The following is a 24,124-nucleotide window of genomic DNA, read 5'->3' on the forward strand; positions in this document are numbered from 1 at the left end:
AGTAAGCAACGTGTTAGTTTCTGTTTTCTTCATTTTGCTGGAATTAAATTACAGTTGCTGACAGTTTACATGTCAACTGCCACTTTCCAGTGAAGAGGAGGTATGCCACATGTTGTCTTTTGCAACCATCACTGACAGGCAAGAAACACAGGTACTGATATCTTCCATGATTAGCACCCTGAGATTTAGTAAACTCTCTCAAAGAATCAATATTCAAACAGCAACATAAGAAAGGTGGAGTTTGACAGGAAAGGGTTAAATTAATTTATTTCCACATTCATACTTGGTGTTAACCTTTAATAAACAAACAAAAGAAAAAACAAACTAAACCAAAACAAACTAATGAAACCCCCTCAAAAAACAAACAAACAAAACCCCAAACCCACCCACCAACCAACCAAAAAAAACCCCAACAAGCACCTGAGCCATCAAGGAATTTAAGGTTATCTAATAAATGGATCCCATTTGCTGCTATTATAATGGGTAGCTGTTTTTACCATGCACATTCCTTATCTTCTTTTCACAGCCATTAATGAACAATCAAATCAGCTGAGTTGAAATTACTTTCAACCTACTATGGTAATAATTACATGATGACATTCCTGGCTTCTTTTGAAACCTGAAGGCTGAGATGGGAGGTAGAAGTGCATCATGCTTCCTATTCATTTTTGTTGTTTTCATTTTTTGTCCCCATCTCTTATCTCCAATAGCTTTTAAGAATCTTTTCTTATTACACTGCCATGGATCTCTATTACCAGACTGAATCAGCAACAAATTTCTTCCTTCTTTATTTAGTATTTTGAGATTTGGCACTTTGAATTCTTATTGTAAATAACACAGAAATTATTACAGTCTTAAAAACCGGTGTGCTATTGTTTTTCTCATGCTTTAATTTAGCTGTATGAAACACTTGCTCTTCTTTTTCTGCTGTAATTGTGAGAATGACAGACGTTCCAGTGAGATTTCTTGGAGCAGACATTTGGCAAATATTCCAGAAAGAGCCTAGTCTTTAGTTACAGATTAATGATTTATTAATAGCATTTATTTAGAACTGCCAGTCACTGTGGCTGTAGGAATTAAATAAATTGGAGCTGTGCAGCTTTTGTCTACAAACTAAAATCAAATGTCTTAATTACTTGACAGACAGAAATTCTGAGAAGCATTTTATTCTGACCCAAGCAATGTGTAACCGGTCCAATTACAAGTAAAAATATTATGTTACTGATGCCACTTATGGATAGCCTTTGCTGAAGAATTCACGGTGAAATTCACAGGAGTGAAACACCTCAAATGATGTTATATGTATTAGATAATGCTGCTTATAATGAGAATCAGTCATTGGCTAAGAAATCACTGCATATATCCATGATTTAATGCTGAGATGTAAGAGAAGACACAACATACAGCGGAGTCAAATAAAATTTACTGTATTGTATATCAGAGTGTGCATTTTTCAATTAGTGATGTATCACAATTTGTGTTCTGTGCTTATGCTGGCCTACTTTGGTTGAAAGGTAGTTTTTATAGCCATATTCACTCTCACATCTGCACAGCAACTTGTGTTTTGGTTAGCTCTAGGTTTCATATATATCTGTATATATAGCATACAGACCTGTTTTCCGTGGCTCATTTAATTACGCCATTTTTAATAGAAACACCTGAATTTTTGTTTGTTTTCCAAGAAGATAGGGGATTGTTTCTTTCTTTTTTTGAAAGAATTATTAAAAAAAAAACAAACCACAACCTGGAAATAACAGTATTAACATCTTCTATTTTTTTGAATTTTCCATAAGAACAGAACTACCTCTTTTAAATTTAAATAATTGCTAAATTTTGAGTAAGATTTACATTAAGCATTGTTTAAATAATAAAATAAGTTTAAAAAAAAATCCTCAAAAATTACTGAATGTAATAATTCAAAACATCTATATTAAAAAACAAATTAACCAGCGTTATAATGAAATTTTACGTGTGAATAACACAATCCTCAAAGATACATTTTTGGTGAAACAAATAAATGAGCTTATTGGTAATGAGGTTTTTGTTTATTGTCCAGATGATGTTTTTCTAGTAAGTACATCATTTCAATGTCAGAAACTAAGTGTAATATCTAAATCAGGAGGACTGATCATGACCTTGTTCTTTGGGTAAGTTCTGGTGAAGAAGCCATCATTTTCCCAGCTGACACTTGCACAAAGCACAGCATTCCTTGCTCCAGAAAAGGCATTTCTTGGTCACTGCCTTCTGTGATAGCAGTTTGCCATTTTCACTTTGCTTCCGAGAACATCTGGAGGCAACTCGTTAATTCTTTCATTTCTTTTTCCATGTACTTTTTTAAAAGGAAGAATTCTGTTGTCTTCATTTTGATCTCCATTAAAAAGATATGAAAGTAGTGGTGCTGACAGATCAAAGGACATGTAAGTTCTGTTCCCACCACTTGAGGTATTCATTAGTGAAGCACTTCCAGTGATGCTCATCTGAGTTTTCTTTAACACTTCCTCATAAGTGGTTTGAATACTATTATTTTAACATGGGACTTGAAAGCAGGCATAGAGGGAAATACATGGGATTTCTAAAGCCTCAAAACAAACAAATTTTCGTACTTCAAACAATGGTATAGGATTGGTTTGTCCAAGCTCACATGAAAAGCAGTAAGTTAAAACCCTCCTCAGTGAGCATAGACCTTGCCCTCAGAGGAAAATCATAAAAAGGAAGTGTCAGAAATTTATCACTTTCTTCCTTTTTTTTTTTCTTTTTTTCCTTCAACTCTAGGTTGACTTCTTTTTTCCCTTTCAAATAACCTTCTACACCTGCTCTTTCACATGGATTTTTTTAATCTCCAATTGTGTATAATGCACTCACCCTACCTGACCCTCACACCTCAGCCTTTCCCTTCCTGCAGTTTTTGTTGTACATCACATCATACAGGAGCTTCTATTTTGTTCTCCATTTAAAACTCATATTTCACTTGTTTTCTGGCTGCAGACAAGGTAAAAGGGGGGGGGGGAAAAAAAAAAAAAAGAACTTTGTGTTATGACAGTGCCAACAGCCAATTTTGAGTGAGCAATCATATTTTATTTCTCATTAGAACAAATTAAAGTATGTGGGCTGTTGCTGTACTTATAGGTTATCAAAGTTTTTGATCTTTTCTTTTAAAATAGGATCCCTGAGGCAGGTAGACTGCCAAAAGGATTGTTTTGTTAAAAAATTAAATTTTATGCATCCTTTTTTTCACTATGGTCATTTTGTAATAACATAGCTGAACACACAGAGATTTTAATCAAAAGAATCAATAGAGAACAGTGCTGACAGACAATATTTCTTACAAACTGCATTGTTTTTCTGTATTTTTGAGAGACTCTTTTATACTTGTGCTACTTCTGTATGATAGTAACATCTACACCATATATAGATATTCTTTTTAACTGCTAGCTGAATTCACTTTAGTAATGTCAAGACTATGTTTTTTACTGTGAAATATCCTTATTTAAATATAAGAATAAAATAGAGATATTGACTTGCTTTAATTACTGAATTATAGCAAGAATGTTATGATAGAAACATTATTCATGCCATTATAGTTAATGTTGCTTTAATAATTCTATTGTAAACATTGTTTTGAAGAGATATATAGCTCAGTCATGAACATTTCTGCCATCTATAATATGGCTTGCAAGAACTCAGCTCATAGTCTATTTTAAAATCTTGCTTTCTGAATGAAATCAACTAAAAATAAGATAAAATTGCATATATTTAAGTCACAAAAGTAAATGAAATATAGTAACTTGGAATATAGGAAATTTTCTAAGCTGTTCTCTTGAATCGAAGAACTCTGAATCAATTATAATAATAAATATCTCAAAGTTTTAAAATCCATGGAATATAGGATTTTTTTTATTTCCTTGACCTGATTTTCATTTAAACAATGTTTCTGATAGTTAGAGTCACAGAACAGTTTGGGTTGGAAGGGACCTTCAAGGCTTATCTAGTCCATCCCCCCTGCCATGAACAGGGACATGTTCAACTAGATCATGGTTGCTCAGAGCCCTCTCCAGCCTGGCCTTGAATGTCTCCAGGGATGGGGCATCCACCACCTCTCTGGGCAACCTGGGACAATGTTTCACAACCCTCAGTGTAAAAATTTTTTCCTCATGTCTAGCCTGAATCTTCACTCTTTTAGTTTAAAATAAGCACTTCTTCTACTGTCGTAACAGGCCCTGATAAAAAAATCTGTCCCCATCTTTCTTATAGGTCCCCTTTAAGTATTGAAAGACTCTCCCTGGAGCCTTCTCTTCTCCAGGCTGAACAACCCCAGCTGTCCCAGACTGTCCTCAAAGCAGAGCTGTTCCAGCCTCTGATCATTTCTGTGGCTCCTCTGGCCCCTCTCCAACAGGTCCATGTCTGTTCTGTACTGAGGGCTCCAGAGCTGGTTATCTAAGCAAAGATCAAAGTGGCAATATAAAAAATCTTTATGATCCAGTGAAGGGCATTTGACCAGAACTGTGGAGAACTGCATGAAGTAATTGAAGAAGTTATTTTTCTGCTGTCACTTATTAAGACACTGATATGGCATAATGGCTATAAAGAAGGCTTCTAGTCATTGCAAATCTTTTTGCAGATGTAATAGGCTTTGCAAGGCCACATGTTGAAATGATGTTTCTGTGAGGTCTGGTCTGTGTTTGGCAAACAACATAATGAGGATGAGAAGAATTTCAGAAAAGAAGAAAGTTAAAGGCAGTCAAGAATTGCATCTTTGGTCAAAGGTTTTATAACACCTGGTTTCTTTCTTTTCAACCTCTGGACTTTAGCTATATGCAATTTCTGCCAGGACCGCAAGGCTCGTGGACAATAATCTTACAATAAGTCACGGATACAGATTGTACACTTCTCTGGCTAACATATGAAGTTATTCATGTGGTCCCCCAATATGGGTGAACAGAAGTTTACAGTGTTGCACTGTATTTTTTCTTAACTGCAAAGGACAGAACTTAAACTTTTCTGCTTTCAAATTCATAAAATATGGCTTTTCCTTTCAGCCCACCCGTTGAAACCGTGCCCCAAGTCTTCCATATCTCTCTCCCTACCTTTTAGCCTTTTGTTGGCTGATCTTGGCAAATCTAATATTGCCTTATTTATACTCATCCAGAATGGGTATTCATCCGTAGTCTAGAGACAGCTATTCTGAGATCAAAATCTTTTCTGACATAAATCTCCTTAATATAAATCTGTTAATCTACCTCTCACTCCAGCCCTGGTATTATACTTAGGAGCAGCAGACCTAATGCACTGACCACGTTTTATAAAAAACTTAAAGTTAACTTCTGTTAACTGCACTACACTGCATTCCAGGGTCATCAGAATGAGTGAGGGTTCAAGGTCGTAAGCAGTAGCTGAGTTGTATTTAGTATAAACATGAGAATATAATACAAGCATAAAATAATGCTAACATCTGTGATATAAAACAAGCTTCACTTTTTAGGGTCAAGAATGACAGTTCTGCTGGCCATTTCTTTGGGATATGTCAGCAGATTTTTACAGTGGGCTGGCAGTCAAGGGACAGAGAACAGAAATGTTGTCTGAAGTGGAACGGCCATTCAGCCCCAGCAGCTGCTCCTTACTAGGTATTGTTTTTTGGAATTATTAAGTCTTGTACTTTTTCATGAACATAAACCAATTCTTGCCTCTTCCCACAACAATGTTGACGTCTAGAAACACCTTTGATTTTACAGATAACCTGATTCTATGCTAAGGACATTCAGAGCACATTAACAGCTTTCATTTCCACTGGACCCTGTGGCAGTAACACATACCTATACGGGACCCGCTGGTCAAAACAAAGTATAAAACTACATGACGAATCACTGCATTGATAAATGAAGGTTGGAGGGCTGTGGAATTCTAACCAGATTTAATATACAGTTTGCAGACAAAGAGAAAGCTAATTTTTAATTTTCTTTTGAATGTATTATGGTACTTACAATTTAATGACATGCCAAGATCCCTGGCTTGCGTTAAATGGAGCAGATGATTCTAGATGCTATCGTCCAATTCCTTGTTTGAACTAGGGATTCAAGTATTCAGGTTTTTTTCCTACATACAAGAGAATTTCTAGGGGAACAAGAAGCGCTAGTATCTTAGTGTCATTGAGTATTAAGCAAATTCACAGTGTAGAAGTCCACAGGTAGTAATTTGCCTTCACTCTCAAAAGCAATTCTTACCACAGTGTTCATCTTTTTCATCAGGTCAAAGAGACATAAAATGGCAAAGCCGTGGGATAGGGTACTAAAATAGAATGAATTACCCCAGATCAGACTGCAGGATAGAGACAAAAACTGGTATAGATTTGTTTCTAAGTCCCATAGGACAAAACCTCCCATTCTTCCATTCTCCTTCACACCACTTCTCACTTTAGAAAAAAAACAATTTGTTAATTCTATCAGATGCCAAACCTGGAAGCTTTGGAAGCTACTCTTAAAGTCTACTGATGACAAAACATTGCCAAGAGGGAAATGAACACTCTCAGAAGAACAGCATTTGTCAGTGTTATAAGTAGGAATGTCCTTTCCTCTGGAGATAAACTTGTGAGGAGAGGAAGGAATCTTTTTAAATATCAATGTGGCATCTTCAAGCTGAGTTTGTTTATATAAAACAGGAATAGATCCAGGATTTTTTTCTCTTTGACAGCACATATTGTTTATGTCAAATAAATCTTTCTAAGACTTTCATCAATCTAAAGTTCATTTTTAGCTCATACTGAATAAGAATTTATGTCATAAGGTGCTGGATCAGGATTGGATTTTGTTCCTGTTTTTCAGGCTGGATTGATTTCTGCCTCCCTTTAAGTGGACTTATTCTAGCAGACACTTTATAATGCTGTTACAAATATTGCGATAATTCATAGTAATGTATTATTTTGGTAAATCTCAAGTAGCACTCCCAGACCTCATTCTGCCTCATTCTGACTAAATGCTTCATGCTTGCGTCTAAAAACATTGGGTTAATTGGTTTTACCATATAGCATAGGGAAAGTGGAACATCAAAACAAAACACCAAACTGCAAGTTATCAGCAGTAGAATGTCATTCTTGAAGAAGGAGTACTACCGATCTCTTCCCTTTCTCTCTCACAACCATCAAAGCAAAATTATAAATGCTACTAAAAACTTTGTTCAGTAATTTACACAGCTTTAGGTTTAAAGATAGAGGAGCATTTTTTATTTATTTTTTTTTTAATTCCAAACTTACTATCTAGAAGCACATATATAGGCTTTCTCTCTCTGTCAGAAGTTTAGAGGATAAGAAGGAAAGAAATTCTGGCAATTGTCAATAGTAGGTCCCCAGAGTTACCATTGTTATATTTCTCTTCAGGATTTCCCATAAAGAAGTAAATACATATAATAATGTGTGCTACAAGATCCTTTAATCCAGTACTTCCAGAAACTGTCACACTGACTGTCTTCAAATTCTGTAGCTGATCAGCAGGTTCAAAGCAATCTTGTGCACCACAGACATACCAGATTTACATGTGGTGCTCATGTGTGTCGTAACTGGCACTAGACCAGTTGTTTCTGGAAGTCCTGGATTCATTGTAACTACTTCTCTGGAACTGATCTATGCACGTACACTGGCCATACCTGTACAGAAGAGTTAGGAAATCTTAGATAGTGTGCCACCTACAAAAATTCTACCTGGACAATGTTTGGAACAGCTTAAAATGACGTGAAAGTCCATTTATAAAATAGTTTTACACAGGGAAAGTAAACACAGTGATACTGTAGTACTGTGGCCCTGGGAATGCATATGAACACCTGACAAAAGCATGTCACCTTTTCAAGCAAATTCTCTGCTTCAAAGCATTTGTCTCCTCTACCTTAAATTTGTGGATTCTTCGTGTGTTATCCCCCAAACTGACACAGCAGATGTCATATATGTCTTTTGCTTTTCAAGTTGCTTCAGATTCTCTTCTCAACAGCCTTTATCAAGTCACAGGCTGATGAAAATTTATCTGTCATTATGTCTTTAATACATTTTAGAAGGATATCCACTTAGTTCAGAGTGCTCTCAGCCAGCGAGCTGAGGTAGGCTGTGATACAGAGAATAGGAAAAAAGGGTCACTGGATGGCTGAGGGAAAAACAGAGCTTATTTCCATCCTTATTTAGTAGTTGTAGTAGTTCAACTCCTTTTCCATCCCACAATGTAGCATTTCCTGTACTATGATGACAAAAATATAATATGGAATTTTGCAACATGGCCAACACTGAATCCACAAGAGGAGATGTTCAGCTCTTTTCTATTAATTGTTTCATCATCTAGCTGTGCTGTTGTGATTTCATTAAGAGTAAAAACCATTATCTAACTTTTAAATGGAGAAATAGAAGGTTACAGAATAGCTTTTCACCTTTACTCACTCCTTGTGAAATCAGTGAAATTGCTTCTTGTGAATCTTCTGGTTTCACGTTTGATTAAACCTTAATCAGATGACTCTTGTGTTCATTATTAACGTGAATTTAACAGTTTGGAAAAACCTTTGAAATCACCAGAACTGTCAGTTATGTTATCTAACTTCAGCTATCAAACAGTTAAAGAACGAGTTTGAGCTAACAGTTTAGGGTCTCATCTATTAGTAGAGAAAAGCCTCTGGAGTATGATTCACTATGAATAATGAATCATTATAGATAATGAATGATTATCCATAACACTATTTTAGATGTTAGAGATGCTCTAATATGTTAGGACTTAAAGTGTGAAGAAAATTACTTGGATCCGGACATGCAGCCAAGCAGCCACACTGTCTTTGCTTTGTGCCATGAGGAACAAGCCAACAGTGGTGAGAAAGCACATGCACATTTGTATATGACACCGATACATGTGTCAGACCTTTTTAGCACAGTCATGAATGTGTGTTGATGTGACTTACAGACCTGGACTTGCTCAAACACACAGGCTTCAAACTCATCACGCTTTCCTTGTATTCTATTTTTAAATTACCAGTACTCACAGATGCAATATTTCATAAGTAATAATTATATTTCCATAACAAAATGGAAGGAAAAGGTATTATCTTGTCTCCTAAATCTCCACATATGACCAGAACAGATTTATATGGGGTGTTTTAAAGGCAGAATCATGTGAATGGTTGATGGGTGTTTCTGGAAAGTACCCAATAGAATTTCATGATACTACTCAACATTGTAATCCTACATAATTATCCTCTAATAACTAGAAGATATTTAACACAGTTGCAAGACTGGAGGGCATAAGGTGAAAGATTTTTATCTAGTCTCAAATGCATAGGTATGCATTTCTTCACTATGAGAGTGGTGAGGCAGTGAAACAGGCTGCCCAGAGAAGTATTCAAGGCCAGGTTGGATGGTGATTTGAGCAAGCTGGTCTAGTGGAAGATGTCCCTGCCCGTGGCAGAAGGGTTGGAACTAAATGATATTTAAGGCCTCTTCCAACCCATACTATTCTATGATTCTAGGTTTTCAAGGTATGTTATGATATAAACCTGTGTGGGAATATATATATACTTTATAGATCTAATCAAATTATTTTAGATGAAATTAAACAAACAAACAGACAAAATATAAAATTGCTTTCAATAGTTGTTTTGAAACATTTTTATTTCCAATGAAACTGGTAAAGAATTTCCAACAAATTCAATAGCACTTGTCACAAATAAGACACTGCTGAAAGTTTACTCTTGCAATCTCTTCTAAATGTAAATGTATAACTGATATTTTCTACAAATTCAAAGTGAATAAACCCACAGTGATGCCCATTGCAGTCACCAGTGACCTCTTAGAACTTCTGTTTCAGCTCAGATGAACAAGAGGTTTAATTATGGTATTTTTGAAATCAAGTAGAATTTTTTTCTCGGTGGTGCAAAGATTTACCAGTAGTATTCAACACATTATTTCCAAAAGTGAGAAAAAATATTATCTTTGAACTCAGCTGAAACTTGAATAAAGTTACTCATTGGAGTTGAATGTGGGCAGGGTTATAATGAACAAGGAAACAACATTCCCATAGATGTCTGCTGAGACCAAAATAAAAATGGATTATAATGATTATAACATTTAACACTTATACATATTACATTAAATTCATGTGAATGATAGAAATACTTTTTCTGTTTCTCTGTTTCTTAAAAAGCTGTGGGTCATTTGAAAAGATGAACAATATGTGCATGTGTTAGATTTTTATGGTAGATTTTATGGGTTTACTAGATCAGCCACACATTTTTATTCTTTCACATCTTCACTCAGAGATATTTCATTATTTCATTTCATTCTCACACAAGTCACAGAGGAGAAATAGGTATAGATATATTTTTATTACAGGTGTAAAATCTATACCTCTCTTGTAAGTTATGCGAGGAAAATAAGGTTCATTAAACAGAACTACAAGTTGTCTGCAAGTAGTGATTTGCAGTGTTGTAGTACTTTCTTTTGAAATCATTAAACTACACAGCTAAAGTAATTTTATTTCCTTGAAAAATTCCACTTACTGCCTCACACTGATGAAGAAAAAAGTGAGACTTTAAAAAGTATGTTTCCTAAGCACCCAGAGAAAAACAAGTTTAATTTGTCTTTGGCATGCTGTACAAAGTTACTTTCTGTAGCATACGCAAAAGCAAATTTAAAAAAAAAATAGTTAAATGCAATTTAACAGAAATTTTCTAAATACATGAATTTCAGGATAATCTCAGCAGCTAAAAGAGACAACTTTAATGGTTTCTAGTGTCTTCATGATTTCTCAGAAATATATACTATGAAAAAAATTCTCGTTATCAGTTCTGTTCAACAGAACCAGTTTTCTTCCATGACAACAGAGCAAAAGCATTTTTGTCACTGATTTGACTGGCGGCATGTCTGAAGGGAAAATAAGTAATAATGGGCATTGAGCATGGCAACCTTATGGCACCAAATAAAGTAAACCTGCACACCGATCTCAGTCATAAAACAGCCATTGCTGGGTAGTATTGCACTTTACCACCATAAAGTATTCCTACTGTGAACCTCTACTGTGATCGGTAATGATGAATGAAACTCCTTGCCATGGTGGCTGTTTTGCAGCCAGCAATCATGACATAATTATATTCTATACAGAAAGAGGACACGCGTATAAGGAGTTCACACTTAAAGCTGAACCTGAAACAGCAAAAGAGTTACAAAATCTCCAGAAAGTCAGTCAAGAAAGGGTATAAATTTGAATATCGAAGAGAAATGTGCAAATAGAAATGAGATACAAGAGCTAGTAAATGGGAAAACAAGAAACTAATATTGTTATTTGTATTACTCGTAACATATGCAAATAGTTATCAAAGTATATAAAATCAAATTATGTAGCCAAGGATGTGCAAGGAATATCATAAAAGGTAGGATTAAAGATGATAAGTTTTATTAGTGCAGAGACAGAAATATCCTATTTGTTATTTGAATTTGTATTAAACATTCCCGTAAGGATGGAAAGTTCTTATAAACTTCTCATTGTATGTAAAATAAATTCTAATAGGAAGCAAACTTTATAAATTAGACCCATACAGGTTGCACAGAAGAATCCTCAAACCAAGCCTACAGGAGACCAAAGCTTGACATCAGTCAGCAAGAAAGTTATTTAAGATTAATAATGAGCAACATATCGAGTTTCTATGGTGATATAGTAGGAGAAAAAAGAGAGCTCATATAATCCACACCTATCATACAACCCACAATTATCTATAAAAAGAAAAAGATATTCATGATTGGAGTACTGAAGAAAAAGATCAATCTGGTTTGTTTACTAAGAAAAAAAAAGAGGTGATTTCATTTCTATACACAGATATCTTCCCTGGGGGACAGTGATAAAGGACTATTTTCAACAATAAAGAGTATTGTGTGGACTATGCCTCAGAGATTAATCCACACACACTCCAAATAAACTGTCTTTTGTCACGTTAAGTAATCAGTGCAGCAAACTGATAATGGAAACAATGTTTTTCTCTTTCTGATATATTCAAATCGAGGATACCACTCCACATGGGGCTATACTATGTTAACAGGCTCAATGAAATTCAGTGAGTTATGACATTCAGAAGATAAGATTAGAGAAACCTTCTGACCTCCAGCTGCAAGTCTGTAAATTTTCTGAATCTGTATAAAGTACTAGAATTTGGAGCATCTTGTCTGGAAGTTTGAGTACAACTATAGTAACTCACAGCCTGATTTTAACTGGCTGAAGAATAACTAGGTCTTTACCTATGGTTGGTTGCCATGTCTGTGTTTGTCATGTCTCAAATTGGACACCCTGAAATACTGACAAAAAGGTGTTTTTCCAGTGCAACTTTATATAGTTACAGCAACTGGAAGTTAGCAAATGATAGCAGAAATTAATAGAAGCTTTGAGTCCAAACCTCTGCTATGAAGTATTTTTCCCCATCTAAACTGCCAGAAGATCTGGCTGTATTTATAGCTAAATTTAGACTTAAAAGCAATTCAAATAAATATAAAATATTTTTTTCAAAAAGTGTCAGCATGTAACAGTTACATTTTCTTTTATGATGTCCTGGAGGCTTTGTTTGGAATACCTGAAGCAGTCTAGTTTTCAACTCACAATCAAAGATTTTATAAATACAGTTCTTTTTTTCTTTTTGTTTTTTTTCCCCTTTAAGTATCCACTGACGTATTTAGACAAATATATGTCTGTACCAAAAAGCCCAATGGGCCTAAAATGACTGTGAAGTGTTTCAACTAAAAATAAAATATAATGAGTGCAAATAGTATCTAATCCATTTCTTCCCTTGGAATGAATGTGAATGACACAGTTTCCACATAGACCTGTGTGGAACAGCAAGCTACAGCAAAAAGCCCTTCCACCCCCGTGAGCGAGCATGGAGTGCTGTGAGTCCAAAACAGTAGTGCCATTAATACATACTTGTTACACAACCAGTTTTGTAATGTAAATAATATTGTGACAGCAAAGCTCTCCAAAACTTTGGTCAACCTAATTTATCCAAGATACAGTGGTACAGAAATCCTCTGGTCTATATGGACATATCACTCACTGATCTCCTGAACTGCAGTTTCACTGAAGGAAAATTGGGAAGTGTTGTAATTTGCTAAATTCATCCAGGTTTTGAAGTCATTGTTCTCTTTTACCTGCTGAGTGAAAGTGTTGAGGAGTAAAGCACAAAGTGGCAGAGAAGCTCTAGAGAGAGTATTTCAAGTGATTTACCTATCTCAATAAAAACTTGGCCTCCCTTGCGGATGAAAGAGACACATTCCATGTAACAAACCATTTATTAAGGATTCCCTACAGAAAGTGAGGTATATCAAGCATTATATGAACCTTAATTGTGGCTATATTTTATTGCTACTTAGATTATTAAGTGTTTAAACTACCGGATAACAGAATCTTTATTCTCAATAGTAGAAGAGTGCTAACAGTAATTTTACTAAATGTTTCAGCCCTGTTCCAACAATCTCTTGGAGGAAAGTTAATGGTCATAATCCAAGTAAAGCCCGCCTGAGAAAATCCCAAGCTGTGCTTGAAATACCTAATGTGCAACTGGAGGACGCAGGGGTGTACGAATGTAAGGCTGAAAATTCTCGTGGAAGAAATGTCTTCAGAGGACAACTGCAAGTGTATAGTAAGTGTAACTGCACACAATATTATCCAGCAATGTTTTGTCCACATTTAAAGCTTTACCTACATATGAAGGATACTAAACTCCAGTAGAAATGAAATATCTTACTTCTGAAATACAATTAGCATTGAATTAAGTTATATCTTTTTGTTCCTTAGTAATGCATTAAAATCTGAAATATAAATGAAGTTGACTCCCTCGGAGAACTGGCTTAATGCAATTTCATATGTGATGTTTATAGGGTTCAGGTTTATTTTTAAAGGGTACCCCCACAATTTAAACGTCTGGGTATTATTATTATTATTATTATCATCATCATCATCCTGATATTATATATAAAAATAAGATGCAACCTAAGCATGATATATCAGTCAGAAAACAATATTAGAAATATTTTAGGATTTTTATCACTATTTTATTAATGTTTCACCCTTGCCATGCCTGGGTGCTGAGCTTTGTCAAGTTCATTGTACAGCAATCAAAGCTAGAGGAGTGCTTCTTTTTTTGTAAAAAAAATCTCAATCCTAAACTAGGCATGCAATTTCTGAAGTTGCTGATTTTCAGAAATTGCTGAACATTTTCTCTCTGAAATTGGTCTTTCTAAAAGTTTTTTGAGTGAGAATTAAAAAAAAAAAAATCATGCATTGTATTGAAAAGAAAAAAGCATGATCTGAAATTAAACATATTTAGTAAAAATAATTTATATAATATTGTTACTGCATCCTAGAGGCTAGAAATGAAAGCTTATATAAGACATATCCTATTTACCTAACATTTACAGGTCAATTTTTGCTTGTATTGAAAATGTGTTTCAGTCCTCACTGCCTCTTCTTATCAATTAAAGTGACATCACTTCCTATAATTCCATTAATTCTATAACCTTAAATACTTAGCAGGAAAGGTCTGTTGCAGGAGATCATGCAACAAATCTTTCATACTGGATTGATTTCTGTCTTCAAATATCGCAGTTAGTGGATTTCCAACTGCTGCAGTTTAGACAGGTCCTGAGGTTAACAGATACTTTTAAGAAGTCTCTCCTGTTAATCAATTTTATTTTTCTTTTCTTGATTTCAGCGTACAGCTCCTAGTGCTTTCTCCCCATTACTGACCATGCACAGTTCTCTGTGTCTGTTACACACTTTCATCAAATAACTGGCATCATATATTGAATTTATTTTCCACATATGTCAATATTTTCAGGTCTGTAATCAATTTTCCTGTCTCCTCCAGCTTTCCAATGTCTTTATCTTAGCTCCCTTGTTTTTAGGGAGTATCAGCATATCACCGGATGATGTGTCTCTTCTTGCTTTTCATTCTCATCCATGTAGAGTCAAAGGCAGGTTTTTTCTTCAAATTTTTCTGGTGTATGCTGGAAAAAAAATATGCAATGGCAAAGCTGGTAGTTTGCACTTTTCATTTTGTATGTGCAACCCATACTGCACTTGTTGCAAAGGTTTTATAAGACTTTTACTGAAAACAGCAGTCTAAGCCATGGAATTACTGCATGCCTCCGACTATGCCAATACTCCAGTGATATTTCTCCCATATTACAAACTCTTATTGTCATTTGCTTCCTCAAAAGCATTACAGCTCCTTTTAGGGACCCAGAGGCCAGGGACGTTTAGGAGCATGATTGGTATTTTTCAAAAACGTTTCTTAAAATGTTTGAAATTAAAAAAAAAAAAAAAAAAAGTTGGAATTACAAGGTGTACTTCAGCTCATAGACTTACTGGCTGTTTTCCAGAGTTGTGAAACTACTAGACGCCAAAGTGCCTTATAAAGGATTCACAATTATCTTTGCCTCACTCTTTCAAATCTCAAGGAATATAAAAAGTGCTCTTCAGGAGAGAAACTAAGATGCTGGAAAATTATTTCCTCAAGAGCACCCTGCAGAACTCAAATCACAGCAAGCATGTTGTACTGTTCTACACAGCTCTGCCTCTCTCATTAACCAGGAAACATTTTTGTTTTGAGCAGAAATAAAGATGAGACTCAAATCTAGGAGTTCACAGAAAACATTTTCTATGTCAGTTTTTTTCTACTCTGTAGAGATAGAAATAAGAATTTTTAGTTCTCCACCATTGGACAGTTGTCAAAATTGTATTTTTTACAGTCACTGCCTTTATGAGGAACACGATTTGTTCTAATTGGCATTTTTTTGCAATAATAGTAGAACAACTGCTTTAATCTTATAGAAAGGGAGTCCACTCTATACTGTATCATTCCTCTGATTAACAGTTGCGTGAGACTAGTATATTATTAAGTTACTGTTAAATTTGTTCTTATATTTTAGACTATTTCACAGGTAATTCAAACCCAGATTTGAGTCAGAGTTTCATCTATCTGCGTTAGTAGGGAATGAGATCAGAGCAGGTAATAGAGGGCCTCCAGATGGAGGAGACTGGTAGTGACCTTCAGTATAGCAGAACAAGAAGCACAAACTGTTAATAGCCCCGACAAGGGCCTTTTCTTGGCCTCGAGATGAAATACTCCCCAGTGAGCCTCTCGCAGCCTTCAGTGGTCCTGAAGATAGCATTAATGTCTCATTGACCTATAAACCTTGACAAGCCTTTCCAGGGGTGTAAGAGGGCTTGGATAAGGAGGTTTTTAACAGTGCAAACATTTAGCCAACTGTTTCTTTACAAAATTCCCAGCTTCCTTTGTTGACAGCTGATATGGCAGGATTTGGGGGTATTACTTGAAACAGCATTTCCTGCTTGCTGTACCTTTTCTTCATAACAACAGTCAACATGAATTATTTACCTGTAAGCTCATTGTCTTTTCACTGCCATCAATTCCTTTAGGGGACAGGGATTATTTTGGTTCAGAAATTCAGATGTAGGCCATCATTCTGTACCAGGGATTTCTTGTAAAATTGTGGAGTAGGCTGTAGGACCAGCTGTGTCATACTGCAGTCTCACAATTTACATTTGTCTGTAGGAACTCACTTGCTGTCTGTTTGAATCTTCTTCATTTCATCAGTTGCCTCTGATCTGGGTCACCACAGAATATTTTGGAGAAAGCCCAGGATGCCCAGTCTGCCTGTCTGGTCACATTTAATCACAAACTAGTGATTTTTAATTTCTTACCTAGTGCTGCAATCCAGATATACCATGACTGCCTGATGCAGCTGACACTTCAGATGTTGTTCAGAAAGTGGTATTTCAGATGCTGATAATTTCAGATTGTTGTAGTCTCAGCACTTAGTGGAAAATCAGCTGTAAAAGTGACAAAGGGTTTTAAAACATAATTTTGACAGGGCAAGACATCCTCATGTTCACTGCAACCTATTTTGAGAGGTGTGATTTTTCCCCAAGTGATCTCCTCATCCTGTTATTTCCAAGACATTGTATTCAAGTTCAAATTGATTAATAGGAGAGAGCACAAAAAATAAAATTTGGGTGGAGAGAATTGGGCATTAACCTTTTGTTATCACAGTTCCTCCACAAAGCTTGACTAGCAGCACTTTCCCAATGATAAGCACTGGTTTTTGCAATTCCTGCTCCTGTCTCACACTGAACCTCTCGGGTTTGCTTGTGCATTACACACTCACTAGTGTCGGTTCAGCAGAATGTGGTGGTGTGAAGCAGACCACTTTTTTGGCCATTATTTTGTTGGCTGGAACAATTCCTTGATCTGCTCACAGCAGTCCCCACGAGCAGCAGTTCTGCCAGAGCAGAAGGGGAGATTTGCCATAACACTGGGGTGGAATGAGGCACTGAGGACAGGAATATTCTGTAATGCTTCTATAAGTGTACTGGATCATCCTTATTTTAAAAACCATTTTAATAACTTGCTTATGAAAACTGCATGAAAGAAAATCCACTGCTGTCACTACAGCAGAGCCCCAGATGCATTTGGTAAAACTGTCTAGAGAATAAGAGATTTTTTTGGTCAGAATCGCAGAGTCAGTTGAAAATTCCTATCTTATCTTTCTCACTGTGATAGCTAAGTATTCTTCTCTCACCATATACTTCTCAATGGTACGTGTGTACAGAAAATGAATTTTATTCACCCCAAACTCTGATCTCATTCACATTTTAGGACACTATCTAAAATAATTTCCCTATGCAATATTTCGTCCTTAATTTTTTTCAGTCAATGTTGCTTAATAATTTGAGAAAGCAGACTGACTTTTCTGCATCTGAATTTGATTTTGCACAGACGATATAAAAACTGGCCTGTAAGCTTGCAGATTTATTGCCAATTTGAGTTTGTAAAACATTTTGACATCCTTGAATAAACAGGTACAGAAATGCAGCATAAAATAAATCAAGGATTGAATGGTGATTTTAAAATCTCAGGAGCACTTTATAAAGCTATGGAACAATACCCATAAAGATCAATGAATAATAAAACACATCCTTCTATTCTTATATTCACCCCAAAACTCTTCATTGGACAGATAAAAAACAGGCAAACACCCATTTTTCCCCAAGATTCATGTTAAATTTATAAAGAGAAAAAATAATCTTTTATATTTGAAATCTCTTTAAATGGTTCTTAGAATGTACATTTTCTAAGTAAAATTAAGTGCAACTATAGAATGAAATTTTCTTTGCCTTCATGTGTATCAGGATGGTATTAAGAAATTTTTGTTAAAAAAATAAAAATACATTGAGTCAGAGGTTGTACATGCAGTTAAATGTTTCACTTTTAATATTAATGACAGGGTTTAAGAACAAGCGTTTTGATATTAAGGAGAGTGATCTTTGCTAATGAACAGAGAGGGAACTCTATATGGCAAAGTAAGGGGTACATAAAGAGATTAAAGGAAGAAAAAATATTGAAAATGTTTATCTCAGTCATGCATTTAGCTCCATTGCTGCTACATCTACCTATTTCTTTGCTGCCTTGTTTTCAAAGGGGTGGCAATCTGAGTCGCTGGTTTGGTTGATGGCAAGTTCAACAGCTTGAAGATTGTGAATACAAACGCCATTTAGGCTATGAGGAGAAAATCTAGGACAGAAGTACCCCAACTAATGAAAAAAGGTTGTTAATACCAATTGATCATATCACTGCAAGTTTGTGGTTGCAGGGGAAAACCTGTGCCATGACTGTGCTATCAAGACAGCTACAGACAGAGGGTAGGGAATGGCAGTTGTGCTCTGAGGAGAACATCTCTGCAGCCAGGCTTTGGGAGACAATTTTATTTCCATGCAAAGAGGTGCACACTCTGATTCTGAATGCTCTGGTTCATGATGAGTCTGAATGCTCTGGTTCATGATGAGATCAAATTCAATGTAGAAAAATGAGACTAGATATGCTTTGGGTCATATAGTAGAATTTTCAGAAGAGCGAAATAGTCAAAAGAATGAAAAATAGGTAGGAACAGTTTGCACCTCTTTGAAACTGCATGATTTTATGGCACCACTGGCTGACTTTCGTGGATTTTAATTACACATTTAACCATCATATCTTCCAAAATCATATCAGCATACTCATTTTCAAAGGAAACAATTTCTTCTCAGCATGCTTCCCTTGTGCATATTGCAACACTCAAAAGGCAATGACACCATCAGCTATACAGTGCGATCAAATTATATTTTTAGGACAATTAGTAGACAAGTGACCAGGGACTCCTTCAAACTGCTTCTGGGTATTTCATGGTATCCTTTGATATAATTCAAGAATTAAGTGATTCAGCACAGAGGAGCACATATGGAGCATGTCTGTAATAGGAAGAATAAAGGAGCAGATGGTTTTGATCCTGGGTTTGGGAGTGAGGTTGGGCAATCTTATCTCTCTTTTCCTCTACTAAAAGGGAAATAAGTGATTCTTTTTCTGCTGTGTCTCCAGCTTCTGACAACTGTTCAGGGACTCTGAAGCAGACTATTCTCTGCCTAGGAATGATAGACACCTCATTCGCTTTCTTTATCATCCATGCACGAGATGTAAGCTAGAAGCAGTTAGTCACTTGTCATGCCTTTTCATATCTTCTCACGTCTTTGATTGGTGACCTGTCAAACGCCAGCTAGATTCAAAGATTTATTTTTAAACTTGGTTCCCCGTGTTTAAGTACGTTATCAATTATCCAACGTTTGAAGCGGAGACACTGTTGTGACAGATCTGGACTTCTATTCATACCAAAGAGAAGAATTTTACATTCCTTTAGCAATGAAGGCCTTTCAGTTACTTATTCTCTACTATTTGATAAAAACCGCCAACATTTAATATCATTAATTAATTTCATCTATCATCCTTTTTGCTATAATGATTGGTATGGTTACAGTATGAAAACCCAAAAACTGGCTTTTAACCATACTTTTTTATTTCTGCATATGAATGCTGAATTCCTCACTGAGTCATACAAAGTTTTACAGATCATATAATCCTACATATACCTATCTAATCCGCTGCTGCATTAAAGATCTGTTTCTCTGCAAAAAAACATTCCCTGCTTTTTTAACAGGTTATTACATGAAATTTAGGTACTAGTGATCACATATACAGCTAATAACTATCTACCTTTAAAAAAAAATGTTTTAACACTGATTTATTGTATAATTTAGATATCTAATGAATGCTGGAAATCTCGTGGGTATTGTGCTTAAAAGCATTAAAAATAGTTTCATCCTTGAAATATTAATTAAACCCAATACACTTTAATTAAAATATGTGCAAATACCTTACTAAATGCTCAATCATTACTAGCTGAATAAACCATGATTTCCTAGTAAATGAGAAAACTACATGAAACAGAGTCTATGATGATTGACCTCCTTACCAAAATGTAAATAGCTTAAGTCTTGAAAAGTTACTAAATATTCTATTGTGACTACCAAGCAAATGCTCTTAAATTCAATAACAATGAATGCATTAATATACGGTACTGTAATTTAATCCATTGTGCTTTATTAAATCAGGCAGATGTCCATTCCTGATCACCGTCTGGAGCCATTACAGCTTTTCCTTTAAATTTATGGAGTTTTGTTTATTACCTTCTCATTCGGTTTTGGTTTTTTGTTTAAAAGTGCTTCTTTCTGAGAGTCAGTTGACCATTGTAAAGACCATAATTTAGGGTTGTTGGTTAGGTCTTTGCATATCAGCTAGAGACTTACAAGTTTATATGTTTCATGTATAGCATTGTATTTTTTTATTGCAGCCTACCCACATTGGGTGGAGAAACTTAATGATACTCAATTAGACAGTGGAGATCAGCTCCGATGGGAATGTAAAGCCACTGGAAAGCCAAGGCCCACATATCGCTGGCTGAAAAACGGAGTTCCTCTTTGGCCACAGGTACATTAGATGAGGAGTCACCAGTATGTTGCGTGTTTCTCCTTTCATTCAGCTAAAGTCAGTTAAAGAAAGTCCTGAAAAGTACTTCACAAATGACTGTATTGGTTTCTTAAGTGTTCGTATACAGACAAGTTTTTTATGCGTGTCTCCTCTGAACCTTCTCAAGCAATGTAAAATTGCATTCATCAGTAATTCTCTGTAGTTCAGAAATATTTCAGAGGTGTGACCTTCTGAGCTGTCTGTAACAGCATCTGCCATTGTACTATAAAATACATCTAAACAATCTCCAGTATGTTTATTTTATTTTTCTTTTAGATAGTGGTGTTATGCTTTTTCTATCTATTATTTTTTTTTCTGCGTAAAAAGATAGTAACAACTCAGAGAAGTGCTGTATTTGTTGAATCACATTCCTTCATATTTCCCCCGATGTTATGTTATTTACTACATTTTGTTTGTATATAATCATACTCTTGCAGGCTGGTGTAAGAGGCACAATAACTGACATTTTCATCAGTTTTGAATTCTATTAATTCTCTGCAAGTAACAGAACTCACCATCAAGATCATTAAAATGCTGCATGTAAGACTCCTAGAACGTAAAGTCTTTAAATACAGTCACCTGCTATATTTTAGAATTAGATCTAGATAAAATTGTCTTCCTTTTAAAAGACCACTCATGGCATGGCCTGCCTTATTTTACTTTGTTCTGTTTCTTTCACCGAATCATCAACATGCCAGCCCACATCATGTGGGTTTTGTCTAGCACCTGTCTATTTTTTTACTCTCAAATTATTTAAAGAAAAGTTTTGTAAATTTATTTCATGCATTTTTCCAGATTAAAATAAAACTGTTCAATTCTGGGAGAAAATGTCTCCATTGCTAAATGAATTCACAGAATGGATTTATGAATATAAAAGGTGTAATATCTGTCTTTTCAGTGAATGTCATTTCTATCTGTGAACATCATGCAATTATGCAGACAATGAGAAACGAAACACAAACACAGTTTACTTTTGAAGCTGTGAGACATTGAAAATAAGGTTATATGCCTTTACTTTACTATACATTTCTGCCTTTTTAGATGGAGCTATTAGTCCCAAAATAGAAGCAATTTAAATAGCTATAGTTTTTGCTTTTCTTATTTTCCAAACCATTAGTTGCACCAGCCTCTGAAATTTCAAATTAAATTTCAGTTTAAACTGGAGGATTACAAAACAGAGGACTTTTTTTCACAATTTCCTCTGTTCTTTATCAATTTTTAATTAAAACTACAATAACTGCAATAATGAAACTTAGAGATGTTCTATAGCAGTTCCAATTATTCATTATACAGCTCCATCAAGTACACATTTCCATAGCTATCAATGTCCCTTCTCTTCCAGCTGTGGTAACTATATTCTACTAGTGTCCTTTCAAATAAGAGATTTTCACTAATGATAAAGTTGATTAGAACCCTTCACTCTTACTCATGTAAACAATTTTTATATATAGTTTTATGAAAAAAGTACAATGACTGAAACCATATATTTTATAGAGATGTGAAGATTGTCAGATATGTTACACCCACAACTGACTTCTTGCTTCATTTAAGTTCCCAAGATGAACTGCTTTTAAAAATCATGTAAGGGTAATAACAGATGAACAAGAAAACAGACTAAAGTAAGTCGTGGAGAGAGTGAATTTACACTGAAAAATATTTATCTTTAAATATTTTTGGAGTTCTTTCTGCTCGCCCCCATTTGCTTTATTCATATAATCCCTGATATATATATATATATAAAAAGTAAATTTGTTGCTCAGTTTTATTTTAATTTAATGATGTTTTTCGTTCCTTTGCCTTAAGCTAATAGCACAGTGAATTTCCAGTGTCTGTTTGCTTTTATAGAATATTTTTTATTATTATTCCATTACAGAGCAGGATTGAGATGGTTAATGGTGTTCTGATGATCCACAGTGTGAATCTCTCAGATGCTGGAATGTATCAGTGCTTAGCAGAAAATAAGTATGGCACCATTTATGCCAGTGCTGAGCTGAAGATTTTAGGTGAGTATTATCAAAAAAGAACAGGCTATTTCTTTTTTTCCATTCGATGATTACATTTGTTCATGGTCTGTTATGATAACAAATAGCTTGTGCCAGTCCAAACTTAGCAGAGCAGATAAAATTGGGTTCTTTTTTCCTGTATTTTTATGTATGAGGGGGTCCTTTGTTGCCCAAGAGAGCACACGTCCTCCTGTTAAGTGAAAATATTCTTTCATAAATTATTGACTCAGTTACATTTTGTGACCGTTTCTCATATAAGGCTATATCACTTCAAATACATGGAAAAATATTTTTTACTTCTTTAAAAACAAGTGGAGGAGAATAAACTTAGAGAAAGTAAATATATTTTAGTCTCTGTGAAAATCAAATTAATAATTGTACCAAGGCCATTATTCAAAGGTAATTAAGCATTATCTTAATTTTAAAGGTGCAAAAATTTCCTATGAAGTCACAAAAACTGAGTGAATACTGCAGTTTATGTACTTGAGCTAATATCATCTCATAGCAAAGCAAATACACTACATAGTGTTACCTGGAAATAAAATTTAAAACATCATTATTCAAAAGTTTAAGTAGGTATTTAATGAATTAAAACTCGAAGCATGTCTTTCCAACACTGTCTTTCCTTAAAGCAAACTGTGGTAACACAATGGGACAATATTGAGAAGAGGCCTTCCATGGGGTTGAGATAGACTTGTGAGAGTCTCGTGGTCTTTATTAGACTATGGTGTAGCTGGAAGACAAGTATATGTTAATGTAGTTGAGTGGCCATATCAGAGATTAGAGGTCTCTACAGTGCTCAAAGCTTACAAATTTCAAAACCCTCATCTGGGAATCATTCTTGGAAACTCCCAGTCATACAAACACTAAAACTGAAGTTACTGAAATATTCCACAATCTTTAAGCTAGGATCTGATTCCTCTAAAGAATAACCTATCTAGTACATTTCCACTATTTCCTAGCTGGATAACATTAGAATTTCACCAACAACTCTGTGAAATATTTCTGTCTAGCAATAGATTAAAACTCACAGTCAGTGATCGCTCTCTTTCCATCAATTTCCTATGTCATTTGTGATTGAGTCAGCAAAGAGATCACTGTTGGTTACAATGTTCTCTTCCTCTATTTTTTATGTCTATTACAAAATAGGTATACCCATTATATCAGGTAGTTGTACACTTTCTTTGGTGTTCTCTAATATCAGAAATGGCCAT

The 24,124-nt window shown here is 35.1% G+C and overlaps 1 protein-coding gene across 5 annotated transcripts in view; it reads left to right on the plus strand.

Moving 5' to 3' along the window:
• CNTN5 (contactin 5) overlaps nt 1–24,124 on the plus strand; it is a 709,446-nt gene that overhangs the window by 550,131 nt on the left and 135,191 nt on the right. For all 5 annotated transcript variants that reach the window (XM_071803584.1, XM_071803595.1, XM_065832157.2 and 2 more), the window contains 3 exons: nt 13,448–13,629; nt 20,732–20,868; nt 22,781–22,910. In XM_071803584.1, the coding sequence (XP_071659685.1) occupies nt 13,448–13,629; nt 20,732–20,868; nt 22,781–22,910 (449 nt within the window). The remainder of the gene's footprint in view (nt 1–13,447; nt 13,630–20,731; nt 20,869–22,780; nt 22,911–24,124) is intronic.

This window comes from Patagioenas fasciata, chromosome 1 (genome assembly GCF_037038585.1).
Source record: "Patagioenas fasciata isolate bPatFas1 chromosome 1, bPatFas1.hap1, whole genome shotgun sequence".
NCBI lineage: Eukaryota > Metazoa > Chordata > Aves > Columbiformes > Columbidae > Patagioenas > Patagioenas fasciata.